At 38.9% G+C, this 18380-nt stretch overlaps 1 protein-coding gene across 1 annotated transcript in view; it reads left to right on the top strand.

Annotated features, from left to right (window-relative positions):
* Positions 1-18380, top strand: part of PKHD1 (polycystic kidney and hepatic disease 1 (autosomal recessive)) — a 722421-nt gene that overhangs the window by 343859 nt on the left and 360182 nt on the right. The window contains 2 exon segments of the mRNA XM_006835767.1: positions 2095-2230; positions 17321-17567. Coding sequence (XP_006835830.1) covers positions 2095-2230; positions 17321-17567 — 383 coding nt within the window.

Here is an 18380-nt window from a genome sequence, read left to right as displayed (position 1 = left end):
AACACTTTTCGAAGATTTTGAATGCACTTCAATATCATTTTCCTGAATTCCTTCTCAGGCAGTTCAAGGCCTGTCCTCTTTCCAGTGGGAGGTCTGGGTCTACATCTAGCTCATTTGTGTCAGTTACTCTATCCCATTTGTGGACATGTGCTGCAATGCTCTATTGTTTCTTGGGAATCTTCAAAAATTAGGTTTTCAGTAATCAAATGAATGTATGTTAATGTTTTATTGAGGTTTCTATTAGCCTTTTATTGAGGTTTCTATAAGGAGATGGGGTTCCCTTTTCACTTTTATTATTACTCAACTCAGAGTAACTGTAGCAGGTGTTGGCTGTCTACCTGGTGTACAGCAGCTTGTATTGGCTCTTGCTTGGATGGTGGGAGTTTATAGGGTGTGATTGCAGCTTGGCTATATGACCACAGTTGTTGTCTCTTTTGGGGTAATGTAGAGAGATAAGGAGCCCCTTGAAGGTAAAATGGGGGTCAAAAACCAAAATAACAACGCAAAAAAAACAAAATAAGAAACAGATTTTGTATTACAGTCTTTAATCGCATAAAAGAAGAGAAAAAAAACAACAAAAAAAAACCTGTAGCAAAATATGAGTATGACTTTAATGCCCCTTACTTGGCCTGCTTGGGCTATTCTGGGAGACCATTCTGTTTTGAGCAGTTCCTGGTGACTCCTCCCACTTTTGCAATTCTGGATCCAGAAATCTCTGCTGGACAGAACTGTGTGCATGCATAGAACTCTCCAGAAGTAGTGGTGGGGGTCCACTTGCTCAGGCACCTCCTCTAGTCACCAGAGTGAAGGTGCACAGACAGCGAGAGGCCAAAGAACAGAGAAAGGATAAAAAAGAATGTCCATACCATTATCTCCGATAATTATCAGAAGTTTGCTGTGAGAGTGGTTCTCTGACCCTTCTCCTGCTCCGTCATGCCCAAGATGGCTGCTCCGGGAGATGGCTAGGTGCTGTAGATCAGAAAACAAAATTTCTTGCCTCTGCTACGAATTCCACTGGCTATAAGCCTTCAAACTTTCTAAATATTCTTTTATATATAGTTCTGAGTTCTGGGACCATCTCCTGAACTTGCTTCATCTGGTATTCTATATTGTTGCTGGCAGCGCTTTCACTGCTAATCCACTATTAAACCCCCATCCCCTGGAGGAAAAGTTACAGCAATCTGTTCCTATGAGGTTTTCAACCTAGGAGCTACTATGGGGCAGTTCTATTCTATAAAATAAGCACTGGACTGCTCACCACAAAATTGTCAGTTCAAACCCACCAATCAATCATTAGAAACCCTATTCAGGGTCACTATGAGTCAGAACCAACTTGAAGACACTTAACAATAACAACAACAATGATTAATGGCATTATAAGCTATGACACTATGGGATAAGCATTGGACTGCTAACCACATGTTAGCACTTCAAACCTCCCAGCTACTCATTGGGAGAAATTTGAGGCTTTCTGAGCCAGCAAAGATTTAAAGCCTTGTAAACTCTATACAGGGTCACTATGAGCTGGAATTGACTCCACGGGATTAAGATTGTTTTTTTTCATTGGCTAATGAGGAGCCCTGGTAGAACAAAGGTTAAACACTGGTTGTTAACTGAAAGTTTGGAGATTTAAACTCACCAGTTGCTCTGTGGATGACAGATGTGGCAGTCTTCTTCCATAAGATTGCAGCCTTGGAAACCCTTTGAAACAGTTCTATCCTGTCCTATAGTAATGTCACTGAGTCATAATCGACTTGACAGCAAGGGAAATGATTAATAATGACAAATGTTTTTTTGTTTTATTTTTCTCCATGTGCTTATTTGCCATCTCTATGTTCTCTTGGATGAAGTGTCTTTTCAAGTTGTTTTTTTTCCCTAATGCTTAAATTTAGTTAGCTGTTACTGTTGAGTTTTGAGAATTTTTCCATGTTATAGATCCAAGCCCTTTGTTGGATATGTGATTTGCAAATATTTTCTCCTAATCTTTAACTTATCATTTTATTCCTTAAATTGTTTTTGTGTGCCTTTTGTCTCATTTTGCTTTTTATTCTTTTTTCTTCTTTCTCTCTCCTTCTTTTCCCTTTTAAGTCACAGGGAAGCCTGTGTATGTCTGCTGGAATTAAAACTCCCAAAAGATGGGAGCTGATGATCTCAAACACAACCTTTGCTAATTTTGATCTCACCAACTGTGTGGCCATCAGGACCTGTTCTGGCTGTTCCCGAGGTCAGGGTAAGTTGTTAGACTAGGTAAAGCACATGCTAAATAAGGTCAGTGTTGTTATTGTTGTTAAGTGCCTTAACAACAGTCAGTTCCAACCCATAACGACCCTGCATAGGGTTTCCAAGGAGCAGCTGGTGAGCTTGAACCACTGACCTTGCAGTTCACACCAACATTGCAGTCCAGAGCATTAACCTATAGCACCACACCAGTACTCAAGTTGAAATGGTAAATAATGACAAAATCTGTGGCTGCTGTTGTATCTGAATGCCTTCCAGTTGATTCCAACTCATAGTGACCCTGTACATGGTTTCCAAGGCTGTAAATCTTTACAGGAGCTGAAAACCTCACTTTCTCCCATGGAACAGCTGGTGGATTTGAACTGCTGAACTTGTGGTTAGCAGTTCAGTGCATACACAATATATTACCAGAGATCCTTGGCAAAACCTTAGTGATCAATTATTTCTTTCAGTTATAAGACTGCATCAGTAGAAACTGCTGCTGGGATCTCTAAAAAGAAGTCATAGAGGCAGACAGTACTCTCACATGACACCTACAGCTCCCCACCTGCTCTCTACTTTGGCACCTGTCACACTGTATTATTGTGGTGCTGTGACTCTGCTGAACTCCAATCTTCATGAAGGCAGGGATCATGTCTTTACGAAGGTAGGAAGGTAGGGTCATATCTTTAGTACATGACAGAGAGCCTGTGCCTAGTGGGCAGTTCATTGACTAAATAAATGAATGAATGGGGTTAGATGATGGATGGACACTTGCATAAGCCTAGTACAAATGCAATCTTACCTGAAAGAGCCATAGTTCAGGTACTTAGCATTTTCAACAGCCCAAGGCTTGTAATATGTAAAGAGCACCCTATGGATTCCTGTTCACTTGTTAACCACATCTCAGAGGGAGTGAGAAATACTTTGGAGGACTCATAGTCCAAGGTGAAAAGAGGTAGAGAGCAATCTAGTTGATTTGATCATTGTAAACAGCCAAACCAAGTAATTCAAGTAAATATGCTCTTGTGGTTTGAATCACCGATTTAGATAATTGTTTGTTTTTTTAATTAAATGAATAATCAGCAAGTCTCCCCTTTTCTTCTTCTTTTTTATTTTTTATGTAAGCAGAGCCTAAGATTGTTTTTATTTGAGTGGTGTCTGAGTTTAAGATTGTGCAAATAATAATAGGAATAGAAAAATGCCTATGGCAAGCATTACGGACCACAATTCCTTAGTTCTTTAATAGCTTTGCAGTTTTATATCATTAATCACACTATTTATGAACACTAATCCCTTCTCACTGGATGGCCTTGGCTAAATCATCTCTTTCATATGTTTAAAAATGATTTATTCCAGGCTTTGTTTAAGGAACTGGAGATAGAAAGATGGGGGAAATAAAACAAGATTTTGAACCAGTTTAGCTTGGTTCAGTCATGGCTGATGAAGTGCTCTTGAACAGACCCAAAATTTCAAAATGTAGGTGAACAAATATGCTATATGAAGTGGTAAAAAAAAGTTGAAATCCTGCTGGAAATATAATCTGCATTTTAGAAAACAAGGGTATCATGCACGTTGCATAGTAACCAATTCTCCTAATTAGATAAGTGGAAAACAGTGATGCAGGAGTCAAAAGTGGTGACCAAACACCTCCAATGTAGGCATGAGAAGTGTCTAAATCAATCGCTATGAGTCAGAACTAACAAGAGTTGGAAATGACTTGGTGGCACTGCTATTGTTCAGTGCCCTTGAATAGGTTTCAACTCACAGCAACCCTGTATAGGGTATCTGAGAAGTGGCCGATGGGTTTGAACTGCCAACCTTGTGGTTCCCACTCCAGTGCTTACCCAACAGTGCCACACATGTGTAGAGACAGAAATAGCTTTGCACTTCAGTCATACTGGACTTTTATGCAATTACCAAAGCACAATTTATTTTTTTGATTATATACGTGGGTGAGCCAAAAATTATCTGCTCAAACTCTTGGAGAATGACAACATTGAACATACACATGAAATGCTTCTGTTGAATAAACAAATGACAGGGGATTCTGTGGCAAATGGTTTACAAATCAGACATTGGTCTGCCTATGAAATAATCCAGACAGACTCTGGTTTCAAAAAGTTTGTGCAATAGGGTTCTGAGACAACTCATGGAAGAGCATAAACAGAAGCGTTTGGACATCTGCAAACAACATTTAGATGGACACTTGAAGGAATGTTGTTGTTATGTTATGTGGAGTCGGTTCCAACTCATAGCGACCCTGTACAGGGTTTCCAAGGCTGTAAATCTTTACAGGAGCAGAAAGCCTCATCTTTCTTCTGTGGAACAGCTGGTAGTTTTGAACTGCTGACTGTGAAATTAGCAGCCCGATTTGTAACCACTACACTACTGGAGCTCCTTGAAGGAAGGTTAAATGTTTCTCAAAAAAGCTGTTATTGATGATGGTATATGAATTCATAACTAACCACTATGAGCCTGTAGTAAATAGCAGAGTAATGAATGGAAGCATCCTCAATCGTTGACCAAGAAAAAGTTCAAAAGTCAACCATCAGCAGGACAATTGATGCTTACAGTTTTCTTGCAGTCTCAAGGGCCAGTAGTGAAACACTATCAGGAAAAAAGTTCAACAATAAACAGTACTTGTTACAGTGAGATGCCCATGGAAGAGCTGAAGCCTAAACTTCAGATTAAACATACTATCCAAGGGTGGTATGGTCTTGCCTGATGATGCATGTCCTCACATCTCTGTCCACACTGTTGACACTGCAAAAACTTCATTTTGAGGTGGTGTTAAAGTATCCTCCCTATAGTCCTGATCTTGCTCCATTGGCCTTTCACCTGCTTGGTTTCCTGAAAGCAGCCCTTTGAGGATGAAGATTCACCTCTGATGAACAAGTGAAGACAGCGGCTCATTCGTGGCTCACAGCTCAGCCTAAAACATTTTTAATAAAGGAATATGAAAGCTCGTTGACAGGTGGACAACGTGTATTGAAAAGCAAGGAGATTATTTTGAAAAATGGTGTATTTGTATTTTCTAAAAGTTGGTTAAAATAAATTCTATAGCCAGAGTGGTGTGGATAATTTTTGACTTACCCAATATATATATATTGAGAGAGAGAGAGTTTGTGTCCTGGTGTGGTGCTGTAGGATCATAACTGGACTGCTAATTACAAGGTCAGTGGTTCAAACCAGCAGCTGCTCTTTGGAAACCCTATTAGTTGGAACCAACTCGATGACACTTAACAACAACATACATAATCAAAAGGATAAGTTTTGTTTGGGAAATTGCAAAAAAGTCCAATATGATTGAAGTGTGGAACGATAACAGGTTATTGTAGTAGTATATAACCTAGAGAAGTTACAGGAGTTAAAATTGTGGGATTTTGGATATATAACTTAATTTATTGCATCCATCCTGTTGGAATACAAAGCAAAGATATTAGAGAGTCAATTTTGTTTGTATTTTATATTTTTAAACTAATAGACTATAATTTAGAATAATTTTAGATTTACTGAAAAAATAGAGCAGAAAATGCAGAGAACTCCCAAATACTGTCTGTCTCCCTGCCCATAATTTCCTCTATTATATCTTGCTTTCATGGGGTACATTTGTTACTATTTTTGAATTAATATTTATAAATTATTATTAAATAATGTCCATAGATACCCTGGTGCACAGTGGCTAAAGCACTAGGCTGCTAACCAAAAATATCAGTGGTTCAAACCCACTAGCCACATTCTGGGAACATGGTTTGGTAGCCTGCTTCTGTAAAATATACAGCCTTAGAAACCCTATGGAGCAGTTCTGCTTTGTCCTAAAAGGTCACTAGGAGTTGAAATTGAGTCAATAGCTGTGGGTTTGTTTATTGTTGTTGTTTTAAGTCCATAGGTTTTGAAAATATGCATAGTATCATCTATGCACTGAAATTTTGTTGTGGTGCTTTAGATAAGTACTCGACCATAGAGTTGAAGTGAACTGCAAGATTGGCAGTTCAAACTCACCAGCCACTCCTCGGAAATGCTCTACAGAATTGCTATGAGTCGGAACTGACTGGATGGCATTTAACAACAGCTATGGCTTTGTGGGTAATGCACCAGACTGCAAAGTCATTTGAACTGCAAGGTCAGCGGTTCAAACTCACCAGCTGCTTCTCAGAAACCCTACACAGGGTCACTATGGATCGGAACCGACTCGATGGCACTTAACAACAACAACAACAACAATTCACTATTACATTAATATACAGAATACTTAAACTTCCCTAATAAATTTACTTTGCTCCACCTAGTCATACCCCACCACCCCTATTCAGCCCTTGGAATTAACTGATTTCTATTATTGGCTCTGAAGCTTTGCCTTTTCTAGAATGTCATATAATTGAAATCATATATGTTGCTTCATATTCTTTTATATTTTCATGTCTGTGTATGTTATGGTGTGTAAAATTCAGCAGTTTACCACTATATGTCCTGGGAGATGTGCACTCAATTGCTTTCCTTTTAATAAAAGAGGTGTAGAAATCAAAATAAACTTTCCATGGTGACTAGGAGTTTCCATGAATCAAGTGGCTGTGGTATGAAAGAAAGACTGCTAAGAAGTATATCCCTAAAGTTAGCAATAAAAAAATATATTACTGATACAGGGCAATCATAATGATGGACTGGTAGAAAGGTTGTGTGGACCCTTGCACCAAATATTCAGTAAACTGGATGAAGTAGATGCAGAGGATAGTCCTAGAACTCTGAGCTATTGAAGAGGAATATTAAAAGTACCATGGACTGCCAGAAGAACAAACAAATCTGTGTTGGAAGCAGTACAGGAAGAATGTTCCTTAGAAGCTAGGATTACCAGGCCTCACCTTTTATACTTCACATTATCAAAAGGGACCAATTCCTGGAGAAACACATCATGGTTAGTAAAGTTGAGGGCTTGCAAAAAAGAAGAAGACCCCAATGAGATGGATTGATACAGTGGCAGCAGCAGTGTACTCAAACATAACGATTGTAAGAATGATGCAGGACTAGACAGTGTTTTGTTCTTCTGTGTGCAGGGTCACTATGAGTCAAACTTGACTCAATAGTACCTTAGCAATAACAGCTAAGGTTAGCTGTATAGTATATTCCTAGTATAGTAAACCATGTGATTGTCAGATTCAAAATGGCCAATACCAGTCCATTTCAGCTCACTAATAACTAGGATAGCAATGTTTATGCATTCCATTTAGTTTTTGACAACTTCCAATTTTCCAAGGATCATACTTCATGCGTTCCGTGTTCTGATTTTTAATGGATATTTGCAACTGTTTCTCTTCATTTTGAATTGTGTCCCACCAGTAGAGGAAGGTCCCAAAGGCTTTACTCCATTCGTGTCATCATAGTCAACTCAACTTTGAGAAGACAGCTCTTCCCTTATTTTGAGTGCCTTCCAAACTGAGGGGCTCATCTTCTGGCACTATATCTGACAATATTCTGGTGCTCTTCATCATGTTTCAGCATTCAATATTCTGGTGCTGACAGTGTTCCACTGTTATTCATAAGGTTTTTATTGACTAAATATTTGGAAGTAGTCTGTCTCTCCTTCTTCCTAATATGACTTCATCTGGAAAAAGCTAAAACTTGTCCACCATGGGTGACACTGCTGGCATTTAAAATACCTGTGTTAGTACAATGAAAGGTACATAGATCAATGGAACAGAATCGAGAATCCAGAAATTAATGCATCTACATACAGCCAACTGATTTTTGACAAAACACCTAAATATATCTCATGGGGAGGGGATAGTCTCTTTAACAGATGGTGCTGGCAGAACTGGAAAATGATATGCAAAAGACTGAAACAAGACCTTCACCTCACACCTTATACAAAAACCAACTCAACATGAATTAAGGACCTAAATGTGAATCCCAGAATTATGAAGGCCATCAATGAAAAACTCGGGACAAATGTGAGGGCACTAATTTTGGGAATACACAGACTATAAAACATTTTGAAAACCACACAAACAACAGCAGATAAAATAGATGAGTGGGACATACTAAAAATTAAAAACTTATGTTCATCAAAAGACTTCACCAGAAGAGTAAAAAGGGAACCCACAGAATGAGAAAAAATCTTTTGCAATGACACATCAGACAAGGGACTCATTTCTAAATCATACAGGAAACTACAACACCTATGCAAGAAAAAGACAAATAACCCAATTAAAAAGTGGGCACAGGACATGAACAGACACTTCACTAAGGAAGAGATCCAGGCAGCCAACAAACATATGAAGAAATGTTCACGATCACTAACCATTAGAGCGATGCAAATCAAAACAACAATGAGATATCATCTCACACCAACAATAACAGCAAAGATAAAAAATATAGAGGGCAATAAATGCTGACGGGGATGTGGAGAGACTAGGACACTCCTGCATTGCTGGTGGGACTGCAAAATGGTCCAACCTGTCTGGAAAGCAATATGGCGCTTCCTCAGAAGGTTGGAAATAGAAATACCTTATGATCCAGCAATTCTTCTACTTGGTATTTACCCACAAGAAAAACGAGCCACAACACGAGAAGATATCTGCACACCAATGTTCATAGCAGCACTATTTATAATAACAAAAAGATGGAGACAGCCAAAGTGCCCATCAACTGAAGAATGGAGAAACAAATTGTGGTACATACACACAATGGAATATTATGCTACCTTGAAGAATAACAAGGAAGCGGCAAGCCACTGCATAACATGGATGAACCTTGAGGACATTATGTTGAGTGAAATTAGTCAGTCACAAAAAGAGAAATACTGCATAGGACCACTACTGAAAAAGATTAAGAAATAGAACCCATACTAAAGAGTGGTAGGGGGAATTCTTTGTTGATTGCTGGGAAGTTGGGGGTGGGTGAGGGGAGGGAGGGGAAGGTGGAGAACAGGGCAGGGATTAGACACAGGAAAGTTTGGGTGCTAGGGAGGGGGCAATAAACAAGAAGGGAGAGGGGAATGGAAGAATAAAGCAGATGGGAGAACAATTAGGCATGTTTGAATGGGCTAAGTAGGACAGAGGTAAAGAATGATATATGCACAACCTTGGAACTACAGGGCTCTGGGATACAAAGATTGAGACATGGTTGGAATGGGGCAAAGGGGGCAATAATGTTTAGATACTTGGCTGCCTTTTGAATCTTGGTTTTCCTTGCATTATAATGTAAAACAGACACTGGAGGGGGAGAGAAAGGAATAGTCAGGAACAACACCACAGAAAGCTTGTAAGTCCATCTTCTGCCTAAAATACCCGTGTTATAGCTTCCAGCATCACAGCAACCTGCAAGCTACTACAGTATTACAAACTGACAGTTAAGTGGAGGACAATAGTAATAAGTGATTTTAATGCACCACTTTCAAAAAAGGACAGAATGACTAGAAAGAAACTCAACAAAGACACATAGTAACTAAATAACACAATCTAGCAACGTAACTTCATAGACTTATAGTGAGCACTCAACCCAACAATAGTACAATAAACATTCTTTTCCAATATGCATGGAACATTCTCCAGAATAAACCATATGTTAAGGCCACAAAGCAAGCCTCAATAAATTTTAGAACATCAGAATACTGCAACATCTTCTCAGATCACTATGCTATAAAATTAGAAATCAACAATAGGAAGATCAAGGAAACAAAAATCAAATATATTGAAACAAAATAACACCATGCTTAAAAGATACTGGGTAATAGAACAAATATAAAAAGAAATAAGAAAATTCCTTGAGTCAAATGAGAATGAAAACACAACATACCAAAACTTTGGGACACAGCAAAAGCAGTTCTTAGAGGGCAATTTATAGCAATAAATGCACAGATTCCCAAGGGGAAAAACTAAAATCAGCGCATTAACACAACTTCTCCAACAATTAGAAAAAAAATATGGAATAAGCCTACAGTCACCAAAAGTAAAGAAACAATAAAGATTAGCACAGAAATAAAATAATTAGAAAACAGAAAAACAATAGAAAATATCAATAAGACAAGAAGTTGGTTCTTTGAAAGGATTAATGAAATTGACAAATCATCAGCATATCTAACATGTATGATAAACGATATGGGTGACATCACAATAGAGCCAATGGAAATAAAAAGGATAACAACAACTCCAATGAACTTGAAAATCTAGAAAAAATGGATAAATTCTGAGAAAACACAATCTACCTAAACTACACAGAGTAAAGTAGAAAACTTGAACAGACCTAAAACAAAAATCCTGGTGTGGCACTGTAGGTTAATGCGCAAGACTGCAAAGCCATTTGAATTGCAAGATCTGTGTCTCAAGCTCACCAACTGCTCCTCAGAAACCCTACCGAGGGCCACTATGGTCAGAGCTGACTCAATGGCACTTGATAACAACAACAACATAACAAAAGAAGACATTGATCAGGTAATTTAAAATCTTCCCACAAAAAATAGTGTAGGCCTAGAGGGCTTTACTGGTAAATTCTTCCACACATTCAGAGAAGAATTGACACCAATTTTACTGAAACTATTCCAGAATATAGAAAAGGTTGGAAAATGTCCACATACATTTTGTGAAGCGAGCATAATCCTCATACCAAAACCAGGCAAAGAAATCACTGAAAAAGAAAATTATAGCCCAATATCTCTCATGAATATGTTGTTGTTGTTGTTGTTAAGCCGTCAAGTCGGTTCAGACTCATAGCGACCCTGTACAGGGTTTCCGAGGGTGTAAATCTTTACTGGAGTAGAAAGCTTCATCTTTCTCCCGTGGAGCGACTGGTAGTTTCGAACCGCTGACCTTAAGGTTCGCAGCCCGATAGATGCAAAAATTCTCAACAAAGTTCTATCCAATAGAATTCAGCAATATTAAAACAAAACAAACAAACACAAAAACTTCATGATCAAGTGGGATTCATACCAGGGTGTAAGCATAGTTCAAGACTAAGAAAAATCAACACAATCCATCATATAGATAAAAAATGGAAAAGAACCACATGATCCTATCAATTGATTCAGAAAAGCCATTTAACAAAATCCAACCTCCATTCCTGACAAATGCTCAATGAAGTATGAATAGAAGGGAAATTCCTCAATATAATTAACAGCACATATACAAACTGAATAACCAACATTATTCTCAATGGAGAGAAACTGAATGCATTCATTTTGTGGACAGTAACTAGACAAGGATGCCCTTGATTATTACTTCTATTCAATATTGTTTTGAAACTCTTAGCCAGAACTATAAAGCAAGATAGGGAAATCAAAGGCATCCAAATTGGCAAAGAAACAAAACTTTATTTGCAAATGCCATGATCCTATACATAAAAGAATTCCAAGCTCAGCAAGAAACTTATTGGAACTCATTGAAAGATTCAGAAAAGTGATAGGGTACAAGATCAATGTACATAAATCAATTGGATTCCTCTATACTAATAAAGACAGCCCTTAAAAGGAAATTAGGAAAACAATGTCATTTACAATAGCCACCCCAACGAGGAAATGTTGTTGTTGTTAGGTATCATCAAGTTAGTTCAGACTCATAGCGACCTTATGCACAGCAGAACCAAACACTGTCCAATCCTGGGCTAACCTCACTACTGTTGCCACGCTTGAGTCCATTGATGCTGCCACTTTGCCAGTCTATCTCATGGGGGTCTTCCTCTTTTTCTCTGACCCTCCACCTTACCAAACATGATATTATTCTCCAGTGATTGGTCCTTCCTGACAACATGTATGAAGTATGAGAGACGAAGTTTGGACATCTTGGCTTCCAAGGAGCACTCTGGCTACACTTCTTCCAAAACAGATCTATTGGTTCTTTTGGCAGCCCATGGCACTTTTAGTATTCTCCTCCAACACCATAATTCAAAGGCATCAATTCTTCTACGGTCTTCCTTATTCACTGTCCAGCTTTCACATGCATATGAGGTTATTGAAAATACCATGGCTTGGGTCAGGCGCACCTTAGTCCTCAAGCTGACATCTTTGCTCTTCAACACTTTAAAAAGGTCTTGTGCAGACTTGCCTAATGCAATACATCATTTGATTTCTTGACTGCTGATTCCGTGAGTGTTGATAGTTGATCCAAGAAGAATGAAGTCCTTGACAACTTCAATATTTTCTCCGTTGATAAAAATGTTGTTTATTGATCCAGTGGTAAGGATTTTTGTTTTCTTTACATTGAGATGTAATTCATACTGAAGGCTGTGCTCTTTGATTTTCATCAGTAAATGTTTTAATTCTTCTTCACTTTCAGCAAGCAAGGTTGTATCATCTGCATATCACAGGCTGTTAGTGAGTCTTTCTCCAATCCTGATGCCACGGTTTTCTTCATATAAGCAAGCTTCACGGATTATTTGCTCAGCATACAGGTTGAATAAGTATGGTGAAAGAATACAACCTTGTCTCACACTTGACTTAATTTGAAACCATTCAGTGTTCCCATGTTCTCTTCAAACAACTGTCTCTTGGTCCAGTTACAGATTCCTCATGAGGACAGTTAAGTGTTCCGGAATACTCATACTTTGCAATGTTGTCCATAGCTTGTCATGATCCACACAATCAAAAGACTTTGCATAGTCAGTAAAGCACAGGTCAACATCTGATATTCTCTGCTTTCAGCCAAGATCCATCGGACATCAGCAATGACATCCCTCATTCCATGGCCTCTTCTGAAACCGGCTTGAACCTCTGGAAGTTCTCTGTTAATGTATGCTTGCAGTTGTTGTTGTTATTGTGTGCCGTGGAGTTGGTTCTGACTCAGTGACTCTGTACAGGGTTTCCGAGGCTGTAAATTGTTATGGGAGCAGAAAGCCTCATCTTTCTCCTGCGGAATAGCTGGTATTTTTAAACTGCTGACCTGGAGGTTAACAGCCTGATTCATAACCACTACACTACCAGAGCTCCTTAACCATTAGGCAGTAGAGAGATGTAAATCAAAACATCAATGAGATATCATCTCACACCAGAATTAATAGTGAAGTTCAAAACAACAGAAAACAATAAATGTCTGCTAAGGTGTGGGAGAGACTAGGACCCTCCTACATTGCTGGTGGGACTGTAAAATGATTCAACCACTCTGGAAAATGGTGTGGCACTTCCACAGAAAGTTGGAAATAGAAATGTCGTATGACCCAGCAATTCCTCTGCTTGCTATATATTCACAAGAAATTAGAGCCAGGACCTGAGTAGGTATAGGCACACTGATATTCATTGCCATACTAATCAAAATAGCAAAAATGTGGAGACAACATAAGTGCCCATTAGTGGAAGAATGGATACACAAACTTTGATACATACATACAATGGAATACTATGCAACACTGAAATATAATAAGGAATCTGGGAAGTATCTCTTAACATGGATGAATCTGGAGGATATTATGCTGAGTGAAATTAGACAATCACATAAGGGCAAACATTATATTAGACCATTATTGTAAAGGAGTCGTGATGTGGCACTGTGGGATAAAGCACTGGACCACAAGGTTGGTTTGAACCACAAGGTTGGTGGTTAAAACTCACCATCCACTCCTTGGAAGTCTTTTACAGGGTCACTTTGAGTTGGAACAAACTCGACGACACTTAACAACAACTATTATTGTAAAAACTTCAGAAAAGGTTTTCATACTAAAAGAAACATATTTGATGGTTACCATGGGTCAGAGGGAGAGGAGAGTAATTCACTGGCTAGAGAGTAAACACATGTTGGCTTGACTGATGAGGAGGGCAATATACAAGAAGGAGGAGGGCAATGAACAAGAAGAGGGACAGTTGCAGAAGAATGATGAAGATAGTTAAGACCCGGGATGGTATGCATGGCCTAAAGGGGATAGAGGTAAATAGTGACATATATATACAACCATGGAACAACAGTGTTCTGTGTATAGATGCAGGAATTGAAACATAGGTGGAATAAATAAAGGAGAAAGAATGGGATATATATGTATATATTCCTGGTGTGGTACTGCAGCATAAACAGTCAACCATAAGGGTGATTTGAACCATGAGGTCAATGATTCAAACTCACCAGCTCCTCTTTGGAAGAGGATATTTGTACAAGAATATTTACCTTTTCTGCAAACAACTATGAATGTGGCAGATCATACAACAGGTAAAATGATGACAACTTCCTAGATATTATCAAACATCTTAAGGAAATGAATTGCCTGGACCTGGGGGCTCAAGACCATAGTCTCAGGGAACACCGTGGTTTGGTGGTATAACATAGTCCACAAAGACAATGGTCTACTTGAGTGAGTTGTTGTTGTTGTTATGTGCCGTGGAGTCGGTTCCGACTCATAGTGACCCTGCACAGGGTTTCCAAGGCTGTAAATCTTTACGGGAGCAGACTGCCTCATCTTTCTCCCACGGAACAGCTGGTAGTTTTGAACTGCTGACCTTGTGGTTCGCAGCCCGATTCGTAACCACTACACTACCAGAGTAGCATCTGGGATTTTGAAAGTTCATGAGCAGCTGTCTAAGGTACACCTCTTGGTCTGTCCACGTGGGCAAGAAAGAAGAATGGTAAGAACTGAAGAAGCTTGTAATCAATTAGTTCAATGGACTATTACAACATGTGAACATCAATCTCCATGACTCTGAGACTGAAAAAACTAGACAGTGCCCATCTACCACTACCAAGTGCTTTGAAAGGGATAACATTAGACAGCCCCAGAGAAAGTGGGATAAAGTGTAGAAATAAACTCAAAATTATTAAAAAGAAAATAAAAGGCTGGTTTACTCATCAGAACAAGACTGGAGGAACCAGAAACTATAGCCCTAGACTATCCTTCAGGTCTGGAAAGGAACTCACCCTCATGGCCCAATTTTCAGCCAAGTTCACCATGGAATGGTCAATCATTCAAAGTCAACATTTTCCTAAGGACAAAGTTGAGAAGCAATGGGAAGGTGGGTGGAATGCAACTAGGAACCAAAAGGAGGAAGTGGGATCACTGTTGCTGCATAGAGAGGATTAAAATCATTGAGATGAAACAGATTGATGATTTGTTGAATGTAAAGCTGATGATCTTGTCTGTGAACCTTCACTGTGAAAATTCACAAGAAAACATTTTTTTAAAATGTTACTATTATTATTTGCCCATATAATTGATTGCATGTCATTTTAAAAAAATGTTTTATTGTGAATTATATGATAGTTTACATGGGAGAACATTAGTTTTACATTCATTTTATTGTATATCATTTCATTGCCATGGTTCAATCCCCTCCATGCAACATCAACCAACCAAAGGGTATACACTGCAAGCCTGCCCCCTACACTACCCACCTCCTCCCTTCAGTCTTCATCACACAGTCGCTCTCCCTCTCTGGATCTAAAGTTCCCAGCCGCTCCATCACTCCATGTCATCATCTCTGCCTCCATCTCAGGCATCGCTGCTTCTCTGGGTAGGGTCCTGCTCTCGGCTTTTCTCCATTGATGGTCCTAGGGACCTCCACTCCTAGACTGGAAAGTTAATCACTCCCTTCCTTACTATAAAATGTCTACCTATAGTTTTATATATTGCAGAGGCTCTGCAGGAAGCATCCTTCACGGGGCACGTTGTAGCCCCATTTTAGGTATTCCAATCAGTTATAGGCAGAAGACGGACTGACAAGCTTTCTATGGTGTTGTTTCTGACTATTCCTTTCTCTCCCCCTCCAGTGTCTATTTTATATTATAACGCAAGGAAAACCAAGATTCAAAAGGCAGCCAAGCATCTTAACATTATTCCCCTCTTTTCCCCATTCCAACCATGTCTCAATCTCTGTATCCCAGAGCCCTGTAGTCCAAGGTTGTGCATACATCATTCTTTACCTCTGTCCCACTTAGCCCATTCAAACATGCCTAATTGTTCTCCCATCTGCTTTGTTCTTCCATTCCCCTCTCCCTTCTTGTATATTGCCCTCATCCCCAGCACCCAATTGCATGTCATTTTTGAGGGTAAGTGTTTTAAGTATAAACCTCATGATATAAGTTTTTGTTCATGGAATTAGACATACTATAGACAAACTAGAGCTGAAAGATTAAAAGATTTTAATCATAGCACCTTTGTTGTTATTGGATGCCATCTAGTTGATTCTGACTACGACTTCATATCTCATACTTTGGACATATTGTTGGAAGGGAACAGTCCTGTGACAGAGTAGATTTCTTGGCTGTAATCTTTATGGAAGCAGATCACCAGATCTTTCTTCTTAAACAGTCACTAGGTGGATTTGAACAGTCAACCTTTTGCTTAGCAACCAAGAGCTTAATTGTTGTGTCACCAGGGCTCAATAGCAACTTTCATAATTAGTAATTAGTAAGTTAGTGTTCTGGGCTTCTATTTCCCACTAGATCAGATTTTCTCACATTCACTACTGTTGATATTTAGGTCCAAATATTTTTGTTGTTGCTGTAGGGCTGCCTTGTGCATTGTCAGATGTTGAGCAATATCTCTGGCTCAACCCACTAGATGTCAATAGCATACACCCGCAACCCAGTTGTGTGCCAAAAATGTCTCAAAATATTTTCAAATGGTCCTTGGGTTAGGGCAAAACTACTCCACTACTCTCAAATTGAGGATTACTGCCTGGTGGTGGTGTAGGATAAGCACTGGACTCTTAGTCACAAGATTGGCAGTTCAAACCCATCAGTTGCTCTGCAGAAGAAAGAGGCTTTCTGCTCCTATTCAGAATGCCAACCTCAGAAACCCTATACAGGGCTACTATGATTCAGAGTCAACTTGATGGCAGTGGGTTTGGATTTGGGCCCTAGGCTACAGAAAGCATAAAGGAAGTACTAGTGCTGGTCTTGTGTACATCTGTGTCTCCAGCACCTACACAGACTCTGTTTATAGTAAACACTTAAAAAAAACTCTTTCTTCAATTGTTGTTGTTAGGTGCCATCAAGTCAGTACAGATTCACAGCGGCCCTATGCACTACAGAATGAAATGCTGCCCATTTCTGCACCATTCTTATGTGTATTTTGTTGAATAAATGCATTATTATTATTTTTTAACTATAAATCTGCAATTTCAAGTGTTGAAAGCACCCCAGTGGACTTGGTTACTACTTGTGACTCAATAGTCTTTCTGTCTTCTAATTTATAGGTGGATTTACGGTGAAGGCCAAACAGTTAAGATTTCTAAACTCTACAAGCTTGGTAGCATTTCCATTTCCTCATGCAGCAGTTTTGGAAGATTTGGATGGGTCTCTGTCTGGGAAAAATAGAAGCCACATTCTTGCTTCTATGGAAACTCTTCCAGCTTCTTGTTTGGTCAATGCGAGCTTCAGTCAGATGGTCCATGGCAGTGTCTGCGGAGATGACATACTCTTTCATCGTATGTCTATTGGCTTGTAAGTTGAATTAGCTGTACTTTTCAGCTTTTCAATAAGCATACACATACTATTCTGGCTGTTGAGGCTTATAGAAGGGAAATCATTTTTTTTTCCATTCTCGATTTGAACTATTTAGTTGCACAAAAGTGATAAGGGAATAATTTGACAGCTGTGAAATCAAGAGTTTATGGCAGTTTTAGGCTGAGTCTAATGGCAGCTAACTTTCAATGCCATTGGACTTGATCTAAAGCTGTGACCTCTCATTGACATTTTGAACTAATAGTTTCCTCTTGAAAAGATTTGCAACCAATAGAGAATTTATAATATATTTAAATTAAAAGTATTGTTAAAAAATTCCAATCATGTCCATTCTCATTTATATACATGTAAGCTCCCCTAGCTCTTTTTAAGTGTTCAATATGCTCTAGGAAAGCAATTGCTAGTGCCTCCTATTACTTGCAAAGTTGCTTCACTCCAGTTCATTTTCCTTGTTAATTTCATGAACTATTGGATTCGTACAATACATTTCCTATTAATATTGAAGCAAGGACTCCTTGGTTATGCTACTCAAAGTACCATTAAGTCAGCAGCTGGGCTGTTTATAATGCATAATAAGATTGCTTCTGCCCTCTTTAATTTCCAGGTAATGATTGCTGAGTGTCTACGGTTCTGTCTTTTACCTATTTCAAATGCATTGTATATATTTAGCCACCTTATATTCTTTGTTTTAAGTATCCTAACTTCATGAATACTAAGTCAAGTGATTCTACCAGGCCACACTGGCACCTTATTTGAACAGGTGAACTCCAGAGAGTAGTTAGGATTGAACTA

Source organism: Chrysochloris asiatica, unplaced genomic scaffold (genome assembly GCF_000296735.1).
Source record: "Chrysochloris asiatica unplaced genomic scaffold, ChrAsi1.0 scaffold00019, whole genome shotgun sequence".
Classification (NCBI taxonomy): Eukaryota; Metazoa; Chordata; class Mammalia; order Afrosoricida; family Chrysochloridae; genus Chrysochloris; species Chrysochloris asiatica.
This window is presented reverse-complemented; position numbering and strand designations above follow the sequence as displayed.